General features: G+C 40.5%; 1 protein-coding gene across 1 annotated transcript in view; it reads left to right on the forward strand.

Moving 5' to 3' along the window:
• Window positions 1-10368, forward strand: part of PPP1R14C (protein phosphatase 1 regulatory inhibitor subunit 14C) — a 56504-nt gene extending 46136 nt beyond the window's left edge. The window contains exon 4 of the mRNA XM_055714955.1: window positions 9058-10368. Coding sequence (XP_055570930.1) covers window positions 9058-9132 — 75 coding nt within the window. The 3' untranslated portion in view covers window positions 9133-10368. The remainder of the gene's footprint in view (window positions 1-9057) is intronic.
• The last annotated feature ends 10205 nt before the right edge of the window (window positions 10369-20573 follow it).

Genomic DNA, 20573 nt, shown 5'->3' on the forward strand with positions numbered 1-20573 from the left:
TATAAGGGAGATGCTCCAGTCCACTCATCATCTTTGTAGCCCTCTGCTGGATCTTCTCCAGTAGTTCCCTGTCTGTCTTGAACTGGGGAGCCCAGAACTGGATGCAGTACTGCAGATGCAGCCTCAGTAGGTCAGAGTAGATTGGGAGAATCACCTCCCTCAACCTGCCAGCCATGCACTTCCTAACGGCCCCCAGGATCCCATTGGTCTTCTTGGCCACGAGGGCACAGTGCTGGCTCATGGGCAACTTGCTGTCCACCAGGGCTCCCAGGTCTTTCTCAGTGGAGCTGTCTCCCAGCAAGTCAACCCCCAGCCTGTACTGGTGCAGGGGGCTGTTCCTCCCCAGCTGCAGGACCCTACACTTGCCTTTGTTGAACTTCATTAGGTTCCTCTCTGCCCAGCTCCCTAGCCTGTAGAAGACAGAGAATCGAGTAATTACCCTTCTTCTTTCTTCATTGAACATGTTCTATGAATTATTTTTCTTAGCTCTGAAGCTTGACACTTGATCCAAGGACAAATTTCAGACCTCTGATAAGGGTATGTGACAGACATTAGTGAGCTTTCCACTGGAAAGCTTGGTGATAGAACTGCTGGAAATATTTGTGCTGTGCTGATAAATTAAATTGGCATGGCAGTTTGCAGGAAACAACATCCTGAACAGTTAAGTCTACTTAACTGTTCTCAAGGCATTTGGATCAAGGTGACATCTTAATACTGAACTTGTGACTTGTCTCTTCAGTCCTCTGCTGATGAGATAGAGGCAGCTCCTTTACCTGGGAGAATATCCATCTTCCTTGACAATCTTTGGAGATAGCCATGTTGAGAGGAGTAGTACTTCATCCACTCTTCTGTGAGGATGGTTGCCAAAATGGGAGTAATTTCCCAGGACTCTTTTGACAGCATTAACTTTTCTTCATCTGTAGTATAATAAGCCCAGTACTACTGCATGACTGCTAGCTTAGGCTGCTTAAAAATAGTGATTTTTACCCTCTGGACTAAGAGGAGCCTTTAAGTTGGCTTAAATTTGCTATATGAAGCACATCTTGTCCTGAAAATCTGCAATCCTTTCATATTTGCAGACCATGCGAAACTGTTGAGGTGATAGGTTTGTGAAAGGATTTCTAGGAGATTTGTGCAGAATGGATGTGAGCTGATGGAATTTCTCCTGAGCAATCAAATACACTCAGTAAGTGCGCTAGGGATTTTAGCATCAAGAGTTATACGGTTTGAAAAAGGCAGTAATCCCTAACTGGGGAAAAAATTATGTAATATGTCTCCACTATTCAGAATATAAGGAAAAAATAGTACAGGCAGAAAGCTTAATAACTTGAAACTTTGTGCCATCTGTTTAAAAAAAACACAACAACAGACCAACTAACCCAAAACTATATCTCAAGTCAGTTTTGCTTAGTGTCTTCCACTTAGACTAAAGGTTAAGGAAAGACTGAGAGATTTTTGCATGTACCAGAAGAAGCAGAGTTATCCAGGTCACTTGAAATGTGGAAGGAATTCTCAGCTTTTTTTAATAAATTGACCAAAGATAGTAGCTGACAGTAACTTAAGAGGAACTGCTATGAATTGAAACCTTTCTTCTAAAAGAAATATAGCTAGACTGTGGAATGTGCTCTAAAATTTTAAAAGCTTTTCTACAGTAGCAGTTACTGGTTGTTGTTCTAATTTGTACGGAAATGTGTAACGTGGGAACCTTGTTGTGAAGAGTCATGTAGTTTACCCAAACAAGGCAACTAAAGGTTAACTAGGAAGGTGCACACAGTATGATTCTCAGGTGCTATTTAAATTTATGTTAATGATCCTTAAATTAAAATGTTGATTTGCTAATCAAGATTCATATGCAATGTAACTGTGTCATTCAGTCATTAAAAGTTAGTTTGTAAAATATGCCAGAAACTAAAAATAATTTCTGGGCACAATTTGTTAACTTAGCTGTTTCTACAAATGTAATTTTTTTAAAAAAAGAGTGGCCAGAAGATATATTTTCTAATTAGAAAACTGTAAAATGCATGTTTTTATAGGTGTTAATCACTGCAATATGTGACTTGCATCTATACTTTACATTCTTTTACTTGAGCCACAACCTCCCTGCTCTGTGTAGTTAAGTCACACTTGTTGAAGAGAAGTTGAGTAGCTGCCTGACTCAAGGCTTTGGGATCTCGAATGAGGACAGTGCTATGACACATGATGATGGTCTTCCCACTGTGCAAAATTAAACAGTGTTAGAAATATTCTTCAGATGGCTCACACCTTCTTTGCTTCCCATTCTCTCTTCTGTTACTATCATACCTAGTCCAAAAGCAGTATGTGTCAGGTAGTCGTGACATAAGACAAGGCTTGAGGTGTGAGAACAGTAATTCATTTTTAGGACTGCATAAAGTTAAAGGGTATACTATCGGCAAAATCAGTGCTGTAACCAAATCTTGGATCTGAACTTTTGTGATTAGAAAGGAGCAGGATCATCCTCCTGCATCACCGACGTGCCAGAGCAGCCAGTGCTTCACTTAGTGCCATGTGTTGGCTGGGGAAAATCCCAGTCAGACTTTTGTCAAGTTGCTGTCTCTGTTCTGTTTACACCAGAGGTCCTCAAACTACGGCCTGCTGGCCGGATACGGCCCCCCAGGGTCCTCAATCCGGCCCCCGGTATTTACAGACCCCCTCGCCCCCCCCTCGTTGGGGGGGGAAACCAAGCAGCTGCAGATGACCTCCTGCCACTTCATCCACGCGCCGGCCCCCTGGTTAAAAAGTTTGAGGACCCCTAGTCTACACAGTAGAGAGTCCTAATGTAGGTCACGGGAAATTTTGAGTCTTGTTTGCAGTGAATGTAACAAAGAAATTTAAATAGAAACTGTAATCTCGATGATAGTGTTTTGATACTTGACAATAGACTTACTTAGAACAGGAAGACTGCTGTTGGCATGAAATCAATGAGGTTTTGTCAAGACACATATTTTGAAGGAGGTGGCTAAATCTGTATTATTCTATCTCTGTGCTATTGGTAGCAGTGAGGCCACCCATTTAGACTGGGCTTTGGAGAAAATCTGGCATATTTGTGGCTGATGTGAATTAGAGCTTCCACTGGTGGGACTACCAAAGTGATGACAGGAGAAATGACAAGGAGAGTCTTAAACTACTATGGGAGAAAAATCCAGTGGGTGGGCAATTTTTGTTTACTGATTCTGAAAGATGCAGTTGAGCTACACAGTGTCTGCATCTTTGAAGAGAACCAAATAAATTAGATTTGGGTTTTCTTTGCTTTTTTCTTTTCTCACAGAAATAAAGAAAGCTTCAGGCAAATGGGCTGGAGATCTGTCCCGCTCAGGCAGGATTAAATCTATCCAGACCATCTTGTTTGCATAGTTCTTCACCCAGTGCAAAATGGAAGAAAAAGGATATGAAGTTGCATGATAAAAGAAAGTTGTTTTGCTGGGAACTTTTATTTAGTAATGATTTTCAATATGATTTCCAAGAAAACTATGTTAAAGTGTTGTGCATATTCTCTGGAAAATTTGGGCAGAGATTTAAGTCACTGACTACTCAGTTACTTCAGTAGCTGGACTATTTTAGCAGCTTTAACACTTAATTTTGAGAAAGGCAGAGATGTGTTTGCTTAACTATATGTTTCCCCCAGTTTAATTCCTAGCTGGAGCAGATGACAGGCTTGTGATGCAGCTTTTTAGAGTGGACCAGGCACTGTGGTTCTTAAAACTAAAAAATATTTTGGGTATGTCTTCAGGCAATGTACGTATTTAGTACACAGACATGAATAGAAAGCTCAACCCTCCTGAAATGGTCAGCTTTTGAAGGATCATATGGGTTTTGTCCTACTGTGTTATGAATTATTTCAAGTTAATGTTACCACTTGGTTTTTTAATATAATTGCAAGCCAACAATACATAGGATACACATTCGAAGCAATAGTAACTAAATATGTGTCCTAAAGCTTCAGTGCAGTGTACCACCTAACATCTGGGTGAGCCTAGGAGCTCATACACATTTATTGCAGGTCAGCTGATGGGTGGTAAATTATTAAGCCACAGTAACTGTATTCTGTGTCCATATTGCTTGAAATCAAATAGGACAATTTGTAGAGGAAAAAGTTAAGAAACATGCATATTTAAAAGCAGTGCAGACAGAGGCATTTCTAGAAGGATGTGTTTTCTTGTTCATCCATTTGACCACTCTGAATTCAGTGAACTAAAACTGTTTACATACCTGCTGAGATCTGCCCTACATTGTACTACAGCGTTGGAAGGAATTAAGCTTGCATGTTTTCATTTCTGCAAGTACTCATGAATACAACTTACAAATATCCATAGCAATATTATAAGAATGGAGAAGCAAATGGTGACAAGAATAAGTTGTGCTTGTTTACATGCTGATGAACTAGAGAATAACTGGACTGTGTGTTTTTACCATAGCTAAGCTTTGTGATATGTAGCCAGTGGCTCATACAGGGCTCATGGAGAAGCTAAATTGCTGCCTGTGGGCACCGATGGTCCTGTGATCTCACTGGAGAGGCTGTGCGGATGGCATTGTTCTGTGAGGCTACAGAGATGCTGCACCAATTCTTCTATTGGAAGGCAGCTCCTGGCCTTGTGCTCCCAAAGCACGTGTGCCTCCTCCATTCCATTCTTCCCGTATCACTGGCTTCAGGTTTGAGCCTGTGTGGAAGGTGGAAGGTGTTTAGTAGTAGAGTTCCCTCTTCTTCTTCCTTTTCTTTCTTCCTATTCAGATGGCATTTTTTAGCTACTGTTTAGTTTTGTCCCCAAGTAGCTGTGGGGCATTGCTCTCCAGGCTGACTTTTTACATCCAGCCAATTGGGCTCTCTCTAGGAAAAAGCCTTGGGCAAATAGTCAAGGAAAAATTGATATTTTTTTTTTTTTGACTTGGCTGTAAGGAATTAAAGCTGTGGAGGAAAGCTGGTTTAGGATTCATTTCATGCTCTAGTGAAGCAGGTGGACTAGAAACCCTAAATTTTTGTTTAAGAACTAGTCCTACATGTGTACTGCTTGTGGAAGAGAAATCTGGAGAGGCAGAGTCTTAATTAGCCTACAGAATTAATGGGAAGACTTGAATAGCAAGCCTGGAATTCATTGTCTGTCAAATGACCTCGGTAAAACAATGAATCACACCTCCAAAGCAGAAAGGTGAAGTGATTTCCTCCCCTTTCCTGAATTATCATTTCACCTTTGTTTGTAGTCTTTATTGTTTTAATCTGCTTTAGATGAATGCTTTTTCTGAACTGAATACCTTTGATTTAAAGGAGAGTGTTAGAGAAGGTGGAAGACAAAGGCCTAAGGCTGAATATAGATGAGTTCAAATGAACTATAGATTTAGTCTCTCTCTCATTTAAATTTGCCTTTAAAATTAGAAAGACCTCTTCTAGAAGCAACGATTTTGTATTATAAATTAACAGGACTCTTAATACCTGTAACAAAACTGTATTTAAAGGTGGTATCCTTGCAGAAAACCTGTAAAAAGAATTCAAACTGAGTTTATGTATCTATGTGTGTGTGTGTATGTGTATATATATATATATGCATACATAATTATTTTTTTTTCCCATTTACCAAGGCTCAAAGTGCTGGTATCAGAATTTTCTTCTATTAAAAGCAGATGTGGCCTGTGCATTTCTGACCTTAGCCCTCCAAGGAATAAATCACAAGTTCTTGAATCTTTAGCTGAATTATTGGTAAATGTTTTCCAGCTCTGAATTAAATATTATGTAAGTAGATAACTCAACCTGCGTTACAGAATTACTTTTAACATAGATTGGTACATGATCAGCGTTCAAAGGCACGATGCTAAACTTCAGCATGTCTTTTAAAGGGGATTTCAGTACAGTGCTCTGTGTAAAATTATTTTTGTGTATGTGGTTGAGATAAATGTGGCTATTAAGCCTTGACTCAAGTGTCCACAAGGAATAAAACTGCAATTTTTGAGTGATGTTTAAAGAAAACAAATGGGTTTTACCGTCATAAAGCTGGGCTGGTTAGTTATACACTGAAGGCTTCTTGAAATGCTGTGAAGTCTCCTTTCCTGCCTCCAAGAGGGAAAATGTGCATCTTTTCTAGGATGCTGCCTTTCTTTGATGGGGATTGCAAAATAAGAAAGGCACAAGCACCAGAGCACAACTGTGATAATGACAGCCGGCTCCATGCAAGTGTCAGATGTAAAATGGTACTTAAATCAGAAATGTACTGAACCAATGCTGTTGTCTGCACACCGTGGGATGTACACAACAGCCCTACTGCATTATGTAAAATGCTTGCCACACACAAAATGCTGTTGTTGGGTTTTAATGTTCAGTACTGCTGATGCTTATTTCAAGAAAAATAATTCCTGAGGGGTAACGTGTTTTCAAATATTGTATGTACTTCCAAGTGAATACAGCTGCCTTCTCTTCCATAAGAATAGCCTCAGTTACCTCAGATCTGCTTAGGACATTGCCCCTACAGTTTGATTTATTTTGGCAGCACTGAGAAGTTTCTAGTTGGTGTGAAACTTCTTTGAAAACTTCAAGCAAATATCTTGTTTTGCAGAAGAAGGTGCTTGCGGTACCACTTCAGAGTATAAAGGGGAGAAAGTCTCCCCCTTTGCTGTAATGTCATATTGAAAAGAAATTGACCCCTGGCTGCGTTTCATATCCAAGGGAAACTTGCTCCAAACTCTTCTGAGTTGTGGGAGGAAATGGACAGAGAAGTAGCAGAGGTGCCCCTCAAACAGAGATATCCCAAATGGGTACAGTCAGATACCATAGATTTCCCTGTCCACTCTGCAGATGACCCTTCCTTTAATGCTCTTGCTTTCAACTGTGAAGCAGTTGGACAATTTCCAGTTGCAGTGTCTCGTTGTTGCCTTGATGGTGAGTGAAGGTGATATAGAGTATTTGTGGCTTTAACAGGTGACTAATGAAGTCTTCCAAAGGGAAGAACTGAACTTCAGCCTGTTCCTTCCCAAAGTTATCTTAATCTGATGTTTTGGCGTGGGACTATAGCTTTTTATGGGAAAAGCTGATAAAAGGCAATATTTGTGGCATTAATCCCAAGTAAAAAAATCCTTTAAGATCACTTCAGAGAGTTTATTTCTATAATGACTTCACTGCCAGGCTCCATTTAAGTTTGATAGTAAAAAATCCTGAAGTGTATTTATGTTTCAAGCAGCACCATGCCGCATTAGTTTTGCATTATCTAGTAGGTTTTTACAATGATGAAAGGATAACATATAACCAACGCACAGTGCATTGAAAGCTGTGAACTTCTAGAGTAAACCAGTCTCCCTCCTTTTTCTGACCTCTGAATGGATAAGTGCTGTACTCTGACAAGTACAGAGTGGATATTGTTGCAGTGGCCTGTACCACTGTGCAGTGGAAAAAGGCAGCTTCTAGAGGATGGAGGGGGAGGATTTGTGGTCTTAAATCATCTTTTTTGATCATCTCTTTAGGCTGAGTATCCAGATGGGAAGTATACTGATATGCATAGATGTATTCCTGTATTGGCCTTGATCTAGTTAGTTCAGGAGTGGAGGCTAGAATATGAAAGGTTCTTGGTGAGTGTTTGTAGCCCACACTATATGTCTGCTGCTCTGCCTTTGCTGCTGTTAGTTGAAGCCACAGCTAGTGTTAGTGCGATAGCCGTGGTGCAACAGTACATGCACTACAGTATAGACATGCATACAGTGTCAGGAAAGGAAATTGTTCTGTTGGGGTGATACCTGCCAGGATTGTGGTCTCACCAGGAAAACCTGACTTCTTTTTCAAGTTAAAATACCCAGTTAGAGACTTTTCTTATGTACAATGTAGCACCTGGATAGTGTATGTTTCAATGTGACTTTTTTTGAAAGGTTCTGTGTTGTTGTTTAGGTGGTGACCTTGTTCACTGGATTTCTTAGCCTCAAGCATTTAGCGAGGAAGTCAACTTTTTGTCCTTCCATAGAATCATAGAATGGTTTGGGTTTGAAGGGACTTTAAAGATCATCTACATCCAACCCCCCTGCCATGGGCAGGGACACCTTCCACTAGACCAGGCTGCTCACCTGGCAACCCCATCCAACCTGGCCTTTCACATCAATCTGGCTGACTAAATTCATAATTACATTCTATGTTTATAGCTAAGTTATTTCCTAAGAACCTTTTTGCACGTGTATACATAGTACTGTGGGTAAACATTATTCTCCCATTATGACAGTAAGAGGGTGATTTAGCTTTTGATGCATCTACAGTTATAATAAATTGTATACAAAAAGGAATTTGGGTAATAATGCAACTCTGTAAGTTTCTGTTCCCCATATTTTAAAAAAGAAAATCTGCTGAAACTAGATAAAATATCACTGTGAATAAAGACTTGGTCCATGATTTTTTATTTTTTAATTTTATATTTTCAGAATAGTTTAATTCATTGAGCTCTACAACCAGTTTCACCCAGCATAAGCCAGTGGTGCTACTTCTGATGTCTTGTTCCTGACTTGCCTCAGACTGGCACGAGTGTTGCTGTGGGGCTGAGTGGTGAGCCTGGCCAGAGAGCCGAGCCAGCTTGGAAAGTAGCAGGGCAAGAGGAAAAACATGAGTTTTTACCCAGATCAGCTGTCTGTTCCAGCTGAGTATGCAACCAACCAAAATGCTAATGCCAGCATGGAGAGTGGTGAGAGAAACACCTCTTTTGACAGAAGTGCTGATTTCTGTGCAGGCTTGAAACTGTTAAAGTCTGCTTCAACTGTTTGTGTTGTATCCAGCCATAAATTTTGCTTGATTCAACAGTTGGTAGAAAGCCTTGTGTAGCAAAAGCCTGAAAGATGGCTAGCAACTGAGCCTGAACACTCATGCAGAGGAAGAGCTAGTTGTTCACACTTCCACTGTGTGATGAGAACATGCTTCTAACATGCATATAAGGTTCCTGGAGATCAGGCCAGAGAAATTCCAGCTTAGTGGTAAAAACTTAAATAAAATGTATGGTTTGCTTTGATTATTTTTTTTTTGTTTTAGTTCAAAATCATGGCATTATGGGATCATAAAAATTACTCATATCTTCTAATCTTTTTTCCTAGGAATTTATCAAAGAGCTGCTAACTCGGATAAGAGGAATGAGGAAACTCAGTCCCCCTCAAAAGAAGAGTATATAAATAACTTGAAGTAGTAGCACTCTGTAAAAGACATGGCAAGGGAAATGGGACTTTGAATACAAGACCTTTATTAAAATAATTGTCTTTCTCCACAAATTTTTTGATTTCATTCAGTTTTGACGCGAGGAGTTTCTTCTGTGTGTTTTAATGGTTCTTTTTTAAGTGTCAGTTTGTTTTTTATCAAGAATATCAACAATTTGGATGCTGCTCAACTTTCACTTGAGGATTACTGAAGCAAGTGAAGAATCCAAGAGTTAGTGACGAGGGGCAGCAAGCCTACGTGGTGAACCAGAAGATCTTGTAAATCTACAGAGCTAGGAGACTTCTTGCAACTAGTTGGATAACGTTTTTAAGTTGGCTGTACATTTAACTCATGGTTGTCACGTTCCTTGTGCTTGTCTGTACATAAATTATAAAGTGGGTTGTGAATACTGTTTCACATGGATGGAAGGAAAAATTTGTTACAGTAAATTATTTAAATGGTGGTTATTACAAATTTGCTACCAGAATGTATCAATTTAGATTACTAAAATGAGTGCTGCCATTTTTATAAATACCCTTAAAGCAGCCCAGTGAAGAATTTCATCATATCTCCTTGTTTAGACTGCAGCATATGAGAATTGGGAATTTTAAGGGCTTAATTTGTAGACTTTTAAAGTTATTTGATTGACTTCAATGCTTTGCCAGATCATTTCCTCTCCACCTCATGGTGTCTTGGAACTGTGCTAACCTATACTGAATAAGGGCCTGCCGTGATATCTAGAGAAACGTCCGTTACCTTTTAAAAGCTGCTTCACAGTGGAGGAAAGGCAGCGCTACCAAAAGGGATTACAAGCACTGTTTTGCATTTAGTGATGTGGTCTTAATTGGATGCAGATTCCTCTCCTATTAAGGTGGGCTAACGATATTACACTCTTTGTTTACGGCTCTGCCCTGAGAAGTGGGGAGTCTTCTTAACTTGGGCTCTCTTACTTGTAAAAACAAGAATGGAAGAGAGATCCCTGCTCACTCCTGGAAAATGGCCTAACTGAAATGTTCAATAAGCTACCACATACTGGTAGGTACACCAGTTAGTCAGGCATTTTATATCAAGGGTGCTCTGAACATATTTTATTTTTCAAAAGAAATACATGTTTGTGAATTTTATGTATACTGGCAAGCTTTTTAAATGTATTTAATTTTGTAACGTTTACCGATGATTTTATTTACCAGATATTTACTCAAATAAATGGAACAACTTGTGACTTGTTACATGTACACTTTACAAGACTACTGTTGCTGAGTAGGTTGGTAAATGGACTTGCTCATCAAAAAGAGAAGCCTGTGAGGTGGTAAGTATGTGGGAACCCAGCTGTATTGACCCTAATTGGCTTTTAATGTGCCCAGTATCACTCAGCCCTTGCCCAGTACCACTCAACTTTCTGTAACCTGGTGCACAGCTTCACTTCTGAAAGTCATCTGCAGATGAGTCCTTCCTTCACTGGGGGATTTTAAAAAGAAAAAAAAGAAAAAGAAAAAAAGCTTGGATATTCTTTCAGATAAATGCTGCTGCTTCCTTTTTTCCTTTCCCCAGAGGTCAGTGTAGGGGAGGGCTCCCACCGGGTAACTCAGTTCTCTGCTGAAGGTGTGGCAGCAGGGGGTCTTTCAGCAGGAGGCACTCTGCCTTTCTTCCCTTTCTCTGAATTCTCGAGAAATTCTAGCAGCCCTAAGGAAAGACTTGGTTGGTTTGCCTGCAGCATCTTAAATTTGAATCTTGTACCTTGCTGAAGTTGCAATTCAGCTCTGGTTTCCTAAAGAGTCTTCTGGCAACTTTTTTATAAAATTGTGACTTGAAATCTGCGCTCCAGGGGAACTGGGAGGAGATTGTGATTTCATCCGTTTTTTGTGTTGGGATCTCCCAACGTTGTTTTCAGCATTACCAGTGTGATGTCTTTGGTTCTGGAAGAGGCCCATGTGAATGACCGGTCTTGCCACAAGGAGATTGTCTCTCCTTGGTCTGTGCTTCTTGCAGAGGATCTGGTGTAGCAAGATCTAAATGATCAAGTTTGTATCAACATAACCCTTTGAAGGAGAGAGAGTTACAGGAAAAGCTTCCTTAAATCCTGAGGTAAGGGGACTATTGTTAGATTATTATTTTTTCTTTTCCCCCACTCAATTCTGGAGGCAGAAATCAGTGGTGTTAGTAAAGAAGTTTTAGTTACTAGCAAACTTCTGATGTTTGACTGGGAAGGTACTAATTCCAGGCCTTTTTCTGGAAAGTCTGTTCATTTGTAAACTACTGAGAGCCTTCTGTGAACACCAAGTTTTTGTCCAAAATGGAAAAAATGCTTTGATTTGAGACTTGCTAGCAATATTTAGAGTTTTGAGCTGGTGTCTGAAATGCTGTCTGCTCGTGGGTGCCATTCCCTAACTCAAACTTACGCAGGTGCATTTAACACATGGGCTGAAACAACTGAGAGCATGCAGTGCACCTCTTCAACTTCGGAGGTGGTTATAGCTGCCTTCATTTTTGCAGGTGGTATTTAGAAACAGCCCCAAACCTGAACATGAAAGGTTCTAGTAATTTCCATATTCACAGATGTATTTTGTGACTTCACTTATGATTTCAAATATATATTCTTTTTTCTTCCTTTATAATAATGGTGTGCAAAATCAGAAATGTCAAGTAATGGTAACTGCACCAGTTCTGTTGCCTCCTACCACAAAACAGAGCTCCACAATCCTTTTTTTTTTTCCCTTGTGTTACATGGCTAAAAAATACCTGCCCCCTTTACACATCACACATTTGTGTCTTTTTGTCCTATTTGTCTTGCACTAATGTAGCTGTGGAAGGTAGCAGTCTACCCCTTCTAAAACCAGTTAATTTGGTGATACGCTTAGAAACAATAAGGACTGGGACAGTCCTTGCTATTTTCTTGTCTGTGTGGATGGGACAGTCACTTCTGTGAAGGCCTTCCTCTCCTCCAATTCTATATGTTTTGCTGTCTTACAAGTGTCCATGAGTAAGCCCAAACTAAGTAATATTTGTTTGCAGATGGCCTGTTTTTACTGGAGAATTACAGGGTCTCATTCTTGCTACTTTTTCTTTAATGGAGATACTCTTGGCCTTGGCTTAAGTGAGAGGAGAATCAACCCATTCACTTTAGATTTCATTGTGCTTTATGTCTTTATACTGTGTGGGTGTTCTTGGCTCTGGGCAATACTCAAGGGGCATATCAATAGCCCACTGTTACTGAAAGAACTTGAAATTAAATCTTACAGCCCAGGCTCTTCACTGTGTTGGCTGGACAGCTTTCATGAGAAGGGCCGAGTCTGGCTGCGATGAGAGCTTCCTCTGGTCTTTTTAAGTGGCTAATGAAAGGAACTGAAGTTTCTTCTTATAAATATGTAGTGAAGCTGAGGTTTTTGTTTTGGTATTGAAGTACCTCTCCAGTATACAAAGATTGCCTGCAAGAGCACGTGTTTCTGGGGTCTGCTTCATGGCATAATTAGCCTTTGCATGTTTTACAGCAGGAGCTGACAGTGTGATATGTCCCGTGGTTGCTCTTCCAGTTGGCTTAGAAAGAGGAGGAAAGTGCTTCTGATCATATTTAGTGTTCCTCGTGAGGCTGCAGTCACAGGATAGTATATTCCTGTGACACAGAAGAAAGGAGGTGAGCCATTCTTCTGCCAGCCTTGTTTTTGCTCCTTTCCCCCCAGTATTCTGATGGTGGGGTTTATTCCTGAAGTTGCCATCCATGCAGGGACCATCTAGGGAAAATGTGGGAGGGAAGCTTTCCTTGCTCTCGGAGAACATGACTAAGAAAAGCAGGAGCAAAATAGCTGCTCCTTTTGTGCACTAGAAACTCCTTGTCACTGAGTCTTGATAAGGGTCTTGAGCACTGTACCATCATAAGTATAATAGTGTATGTGAAATTGGAATTACTCAGCAATCTATTTCTGTGACGGCTTTGCTGATTTAAGACAGCCTTAATGTAAACATGCACCTCCAGGGTAAAAAAAACAACCCATGTGGGCCACATCAACAGAGAGCCTGTTACTCTTGGTGAAGTGCTGTAACAAAAGGATTAATTGCTGCTTGGCTATGTGGAGTTTGTCATTGCCAGCATCACACACAGATGTTAAGCAGGTACTGAATAACTGTGTGCAATGCTTTTTAAAGGATGTTGAGATTTAGGGGAGGGAGACGGAAAAGAAATCAAGTGCTGGGAAGTCTAGGGAAAAAAATCACTAAAAAACCTACCTGTTACATGTTTAGCTATCAAGAAAACTGAGAAGAGTCTTGTTTTGCTGCATGTATTTCTGTATGGGAAGAAAATGAGAAATGTAAGGGTTCTCTTGCATTGGAGAAAAGCTATGAGAAGGATGAATGCCTGAAAGATAAAGAAAGGAAACTTAAAGTCTGGAAGAAGATAGAGAACCTCAATGGTGGGGGCGAGGAGCCCTTTGAGCCTGCTGCTGAGAGAATAGGTGAGATCACTGTCTATTAGTATTCTGAAATAGAAATTGGATGCTTTTCTAGAAAAGTTCTCATTAGTTAAGTTCAGTCAAGATAATTAAAGGCCTTAAAACTCTAGACATCTGCTTAATTTTTTAAAGGTTATTTATTTATTTATTTTTAAAATACTGTAAAGCAGAGGAAACAAGTATGAAACTGATTTTTATATTTATGCATTGTGGCTATGTCATTACATGCTTATGTAGTGGTCAAATCAGATTACTAGTACCAGCTACATATATTATATACAAATACTACCTCTTACTTGATTTCCATGTTACGACTTCTCTTTTTCTGGCAGTAAGCAAATGGTAAGTGTGAATGTAATGAAAGTTGCTATTGAAAGCTAGAAAGAAATTAAAGTGAAAAAGAGAAAATGTGCCTAGAAAGTTCCTAGTGCTGCAAAATTTATTTTTGCCATGGTAGCTATTCAGCATACAGTGTAAATACAGAGTGTTTCTGAGGTTTTAAAGTTGCTATTTATAATAATCTTGTCTAGTGCTAATGGGACTTTATTTGCTTTATTTTTTTGCAATAGAACTAATGACCAAATTCTCTGAGCTATTAACTTACACTGCTTACAGACTTCTCTGTTTTCCAACAAAAATTGACATTAGCTGTTCAAAATGAAAGCAACTGAGCTATTTGAAAACTTATTTTTTAAAATGTACCTAAGACTAAAATTTCTTTTGGAGGTGCAGTTAACAGGTTTTGTTTGGCTGTGAACTGAAATGTCTTCTCTCACTGCATTGGTATTTTAGGTGAACTTTTTTTTTCTTCCAAGGTCATAATCAAAAATATCCTGCGATAGCCCTTAGCAGGTGTTTTGGTCTGACTAATTGTCTAATACTGGGTTGGACTTGAAGCATGTAACTATTTACTAAAATGTAGGAGCTGATCCACTTCAAGGACAGAGAGACTTGTCTGACCACCCCTTCTAGGGGGCAGAGAGGGACAAGAGCACAAGAAGCATTCCTGCCTCCTAAAGAAGGATCCTACGTCAATGTCAGCAAGGCTTGGACTCTTGCTCTGGCTTTGTGGGTGGGCCTGTTCCCCCTCATGTAGCTCATAGTCATACTGGGGCTTGTGGGGATTGGAGCAGTGAGTACTGTCAGATATATGAAGAACTGGAGCATGCAGGTCTGTGACAGGATTGTGTTTGTCCAGGATCGGCATTTGCATTTGTTTTGCAGAACCTGAGGCAAAAAGAGGTTGGAATAACCTTTGTTTAATATACTGACTGTGCTGGTTATTCCAGCAGCAAAGAGGGAAACCTAACAGGGATAATGTGTTGAAAATCCCATTGGTATGGGCTGTCTTCTGGTAAGAGAGCCGGTTTGTGGCAGTGGTAGCCGTGCAGACCCTGCAGGGGGGTTTCCCCACACACTGTCTGGGTCTGGCTTTGGGTCAGGGCCTTCCTTCCTACTTGTGTGGCCTCTCTACTGCAGAAAGGAGCGGGAAGCCTCATAAAGCAAGTGACAGTTCTTCAACAGATGCCTCAGACTTGTCCAGCAACCAGTACCGAGTCAAAGCCGTGTCAGGACTACAGACAGTGTGCCATGGTGGTGCTTGAGACACAGGCAATAGAACTGACTGCATGAACTACCACTGTGGTAGGCTAGGTAGGTAGGCCTCAGGTGTGTCCTAGGAGTTGCCACAACACAGAAGACTTCTGGATGCTGCTTGTGGGTTGCTTCCAGTGTACCTGGACAACATTGTGGGCAGAAAGGGACAGTCTGCTGCCTAATGCCTTAGACATGTAAGGATTGCCATGTCTTGTTTGACTACCACACCACACCAAAAATGAAGTTGAACTGAACCTGTGCTAAAGTGGGCCCTCAGGCAGTTTTGTACCAACTTCTTGCAACAAATGATCCTCAATGAACTGTGTGTTTTCTGTTGTGTGTCTCCAGTCTGCTCCAAGCCTACCAAAGCAGTAGTTACTAGATCAGTTTTAGCATCTATTACCTCCAGTACTGTCATGGTGCATTTTTCTACAGCCTGCATTAGTTTTCCTCATTCCTTCGAGTTTAACAGCTTGATTATTTCTCTTAAGGACCTTTTACTACTCCGTGGAAATGGGAATGTGTCATCTGGTACTATTTCTGCCACAGAGGCTCTGCTGCCAATACCAAATCAATCCAAAAGTGTGGAAAGGATCCTGTAAATTTTAGCATCTCCTGAATTATGGCCTCATACTGCTGGAGCTTTCTTGCTTTTTGACTTACTACTTTACTTAACTTTCCCAAGTAAGTCTTCATAAACTCAGCCATGCACTATAAGAAGAGAACAAAGCTCCTGGAGCTAATCAAACAATGTCTCTTACATTCTGGGGGAAAAAAAGAAAAATGTGGCCTTTAGTTTGGTTCCCCTGTCCCAGATATCTTGAAGACACTCCAGTAGTGTTTGCAGGACTGCAGAAATGTTTTTTGCTTAGAAACATGAGGGTGCAGTGCAAGTAATAAGAAATAACTGGTGGCAGACACACAAGCTTGCCAAATGGAGACCTTCTTTGTGCCTTTGGAAAAAAAGGCCTCAGTGTCTTCTGAGCTCAGTGCTTGTCAGATTACTTCTTTTCATCATGCTCTACTAGGCTTTGCACTGGGTCCAGGCAGTGGCCCTGTGGAGAGGTGAGTACTGGTTCTTCAGGAGTAATGCAGATACAAGCACACTTTTGTAATCAGGTACCAGGTAACTTGTTCAACCCTGAACCCAATGTTTGGGCTGCTACTGTGCAAGTGTGTCAGGCAGAGCATTGGTAGGATGTGTCATCACCCTTTTCCATTTTGCAGTGGGTCCCTGCTGCCACTGGCAGTAAGGAATACTGCAGTTTTTCAGCCCTGAAATTAGGAAAAAGCATGTTTTTTGTTTGGGAGGGACAGGAGTTTATTGCCAAGCCAAACATAACTGTTCCTCTGATTTATATACCTAAAAAGCAAGTCTTACATATAGGTATAGCTGTACGTATGCTTTAACCAATTAACAATGTCTGTTTTTGAGAAAAAATGAAGCTGTTTAATGTTATTTATCTGGACACATTTAATTCATGCCTCCTAAACTCCAGCTGTTCTTTTAATATAGTTTTCACGGTCATCAGAAATGCTTTAACATATTTCTTTGGGGAATTTTTGTGGTGCTGGTTTAGACTTAAGCACAAAATGATCCCCTGTTGAAAAATTGCGATGTAAGTTATAACTTGTTTGCAATATTCCCTTCTTTATGCTTGTCTCAAAGGTATCTGTTTCCATATCAACAATGTACATAGTGCATATTTTATAATGTAAATCCTTGGAATTTTGATAGTCTACCTCAAGTGTCTGCTCTTTCTTTTGTCCTCTGATGTGCCTTGGTCAAGAGCTGCCACTTAACATATTGTATTGATTATTTCTTCGTCTCTGAAGCTGTGCATTCAGCTCAACACTTAATCACTCTAAGGCTGGATTTTCTGTCCTTGGAACAAGGACAATGAGTTTTAAAAATATTGTCAACTCTTGAAAAATTAGAAGTTTCAATGCCAGGGTTGAGTGAAGTGGTAATTGTTTAACTTTTCCCCTTCTGGTTACCTTACAAATCAGAAAATCTGAGTGCTTCCTGAAATTAGTATGACTTTCATTTCTGATCTTGTTAGCTGCTTCCTAATTAAATTAGTACTTGTATTTCTTATACGGTTGCAGTTAGTATCTGTTCTAACAACTGTTTCCTCCTCCCTCAGAATTCCTCTCTAGTGCTATCATTCCCTTTGCAACAGAAATTCAAGTATGTCAAAATTATGCCACCTCTGCAGCAACAGCGAAGATAACTAGAGAGAGAAAATAAATCAGATTAACCCACAGTATTGCTGTGTTTTCTTTGCTGAAGAAAGTTAGGCTATCGTGCCCAGCCCCAGTCCTCAGTTTCACATCATCTCTTTTTCATAAAAGCATGATCTTTCCTAGGAGAGTGGGTTTATTATTCTAGGCAGGAAGCACCTGAAAGAAAGTGCTTAAAACTCTGGGAGTTGGTTCAGATATCTTGGATCATGCTCCTGTATGAGGTTGGCTTTAAAATAAATAAAAAAAAATTAAGATTAGGACTGTTAAGAGCCTTTGTAGTCAACCCCTGGCTCTTGTTAACTAGAAATTTAGGAGCAGCTGTCAAATGCGTGTCAGGGCTGGGAACCCAGATCAAACAGCAGGTATGGTGCCAGGTGTATGCTGACCTTCCACTTCTTTCAAAGTTTCCTTCCTGTTTGAACCTTGCTAGTCTCAAATGCTCAAAAATCATGAGGTATGTAATGTAGACACTCTGAGGCTAGAGTCCTGAATCTTTTATAATGCATATTGGATTGTTTGATTGTTTCTTGAGATGCTTTCTCAGGGGCCACTTGTAAGTTGTTCACTCTGTTGATAGAGGACTGAAACTTCCTTTCCCATCTCTAGCAATTTCGGGAACTGAAATCCTGGGAAGGATGCTGGGCTTGTGATAAAAATGTTATGGTCAGGGACAATAAGGATTGATTGAAGATGCTGGAGCTGACCATGCTCCTGTTCTGCTGTGATGCCCTTTTTGGTGCATCCCATGTAGCCTGTGCAGCTCCCCCTGTGCTATTAAGATGCTATATCTGCTTGTGCACAGAAACCCATGAGGTAGACAAGTTAGCTAAAACTAAAATATGCTGGCATCAGTTGGGTTTAGAGCTGATGTATTTTAGTCTTTATCCATTTAAAAGCAGGCTACTCATTTCATTAACTAGAAAGCAATGTTCCTTTAAATTGGGTTAATAATAGGTGGTTTTCATATATCACTTCTGTGCTTTGCTGCAGTACATACAGACTTTGGTGGAAAAAATGGTTCTTGGGTGGGTGCTAGAAACAAACAGCTCTTTTTTTTTTTTATAAATACTTGAAGACAGAGAGAAGCAAGCTGTTTTTTTTTTTTTAAAAAAAAAAAAAAGTGTTTAAACTGAAAGTGTGGTGCAGTGGAGGCTAGCTAGCACCCCAACCAATTATACCTCCAAATTTTACCCTTTGGGGACAGGAAAAGACTGTTAAATGCTGGTCTGTCTGCAAATCATGGAAGCCTTTGAGTTCTTCTCATGTTAAAAGGGTCACTTACTGAGAGCAAACAACTCTAATAAATGAATGGTAGTTGATGCTCAAAATTTGGCAGAAAGCTGTGTAATGGCATTTGGGAGAATCCACAGACAGCTTTCTATGCCATGTGTTTGTAGGTTAGGGGGAGTAAAGTAAAATGACAACACTTTAAAGATATCCTTTTTCTGTACATGACAGATTGTGTGGTTCAGTTACCCACACAGCTTTCCCACACAATCTGGGACTGTTATACTGCTGAGGTGAAAGACAGATAACCATTAGCTGATTGTTGTGCAGAGCTCTGGTCATGGATTATTTTATAAAAAGTGTGTGAGTGCCACTGGGAGTTATTGAAAACAAACAGTATCTTATTCTCCAGTTCATGGGAACTGCTCCCCTCTCCCCCAGCCCCCGGCCTGCCTTTGGGTAATGCAGGGAATGAGAAGAGTTTGTGGAGAAGGAACAGGGCTGTGCGGAAGGGCAGGTGATCCCATCTGTTCGTCATGTGTCAGGCAACTCAGAGCCAAGCAGAGGTAAGTGCTTGTAACTGATTTCCATGAGAGCACGTAGGGGACTTGAAGATATTTACTTAGGGAAGGCAAATAAGGGAATTCTTATATTCAAAGTAAATACCACAAAATATTTTCCCCCTATTTGTTGTCATTAATTAAATAGAATTGAGTTCTCAGTTTCATCTGTTGTTCTGGTGCCCACTCAGCTTATTGCAGCCTGAGGTTTCTGTCCCATCCATCCTCTTGCAACCTAAATATCGCTTACTGTCTGCTGTGTTGTCTGACTGTTTTCTGCTTTGCAGATCTTGAAGAAATGTTTTCCACAAAAGGGTATAAGACAGCACTTTGCACTAGCCCAGTGCCGTGACAGAAACTGGCTGTTAATTCCTACTTCTTGCCCTATCCCTCTTTGAATCATAACAGTGTGCTATCCATCCCTGCTTAGGGAAGGAAAGGCTGCAGTGAGCACAACCTGCCTACTTGTTCCTGTTGGGATTCAGGTAGAACATACAGATCCCCACACACTCACACAGAGGCTGCCTAAAGCGGTGTCAGCAAGTCCCATGGCTGAAAGTCCAGACATGGTTGGTGCTCCTTCCTTGTACACAGCTCAGACGGGCATGTCACTGGTGCTTAGTCAACAGCAGTGTCAAAAAGGATAGAGCACCACTTCCTCTCCTCTTCACCGAGCTCTTAACAGTCAGCGTACCAAAAGCTTTGTGTACTGGACAGTCTGCCTGTAGGAAAACAAATACGCAAACTCTCCTGCATCTAATAGTAGGTCACATTGTCAAAACGGATTATAGTGATTCTCTCTGAAGAAGCAAAGGAAAAAATCTTCATCTCAAGTCTGGGTGCCCTTCATAGCTTTGACAGCAGAGCTTCCCAGGACAGCAGTTTCCTAAATAAGATGCTGCTAGTATCTAATGGTGTATCAGTGTTTTTCCTTCCTTATTCCGTGATTCGTAGTTTCCTAAAGGAGTGAAAAGCATCCGGGAGGAGACTACAGGAAGCTGGCAGTGACTTGGAAAAATGAAGCAAATGTGTAGGGAGTCTCTTGACAGATTCAGTGGCTTTGTAACATCTTTCCCTCCCAGCTGGATCTGCCTTCTGGCAGCAAAAGCCCTGTCTAGGCTGAACACATCAGAGGCAGAAGCAGCACACTGACCTCTTTAATTTTGAGGATTAATCTGTTTTACTGTTCAAGGCAAATGCCTAAATTCATGGTGAGGAGCCTTGCTCATGTTTCTCTGTCTCTTTTTTTCCTCCATCACCTCTCAGTTGCTTACTGGCAGGAGTAATAAATACTGCGGTATTTTAAAAAGACCTTTGAAAAAAATTAAAATAATTGATGTGAAC

Source organism: Falco cherrug, chromosome 6, assembly GCF_023634085.1.
Source record: "Falco cherrug isolate bFalChe1 chromosome 6, bFalChe1.pri, whole genome shotgun sequence".
Taxonomy (NCBI): domain Eukaryota; kingdom Metazoa; phylum Chordata; class Aves; order Falconiformes; family Falconidae; genus Falco; species Falco cherrug.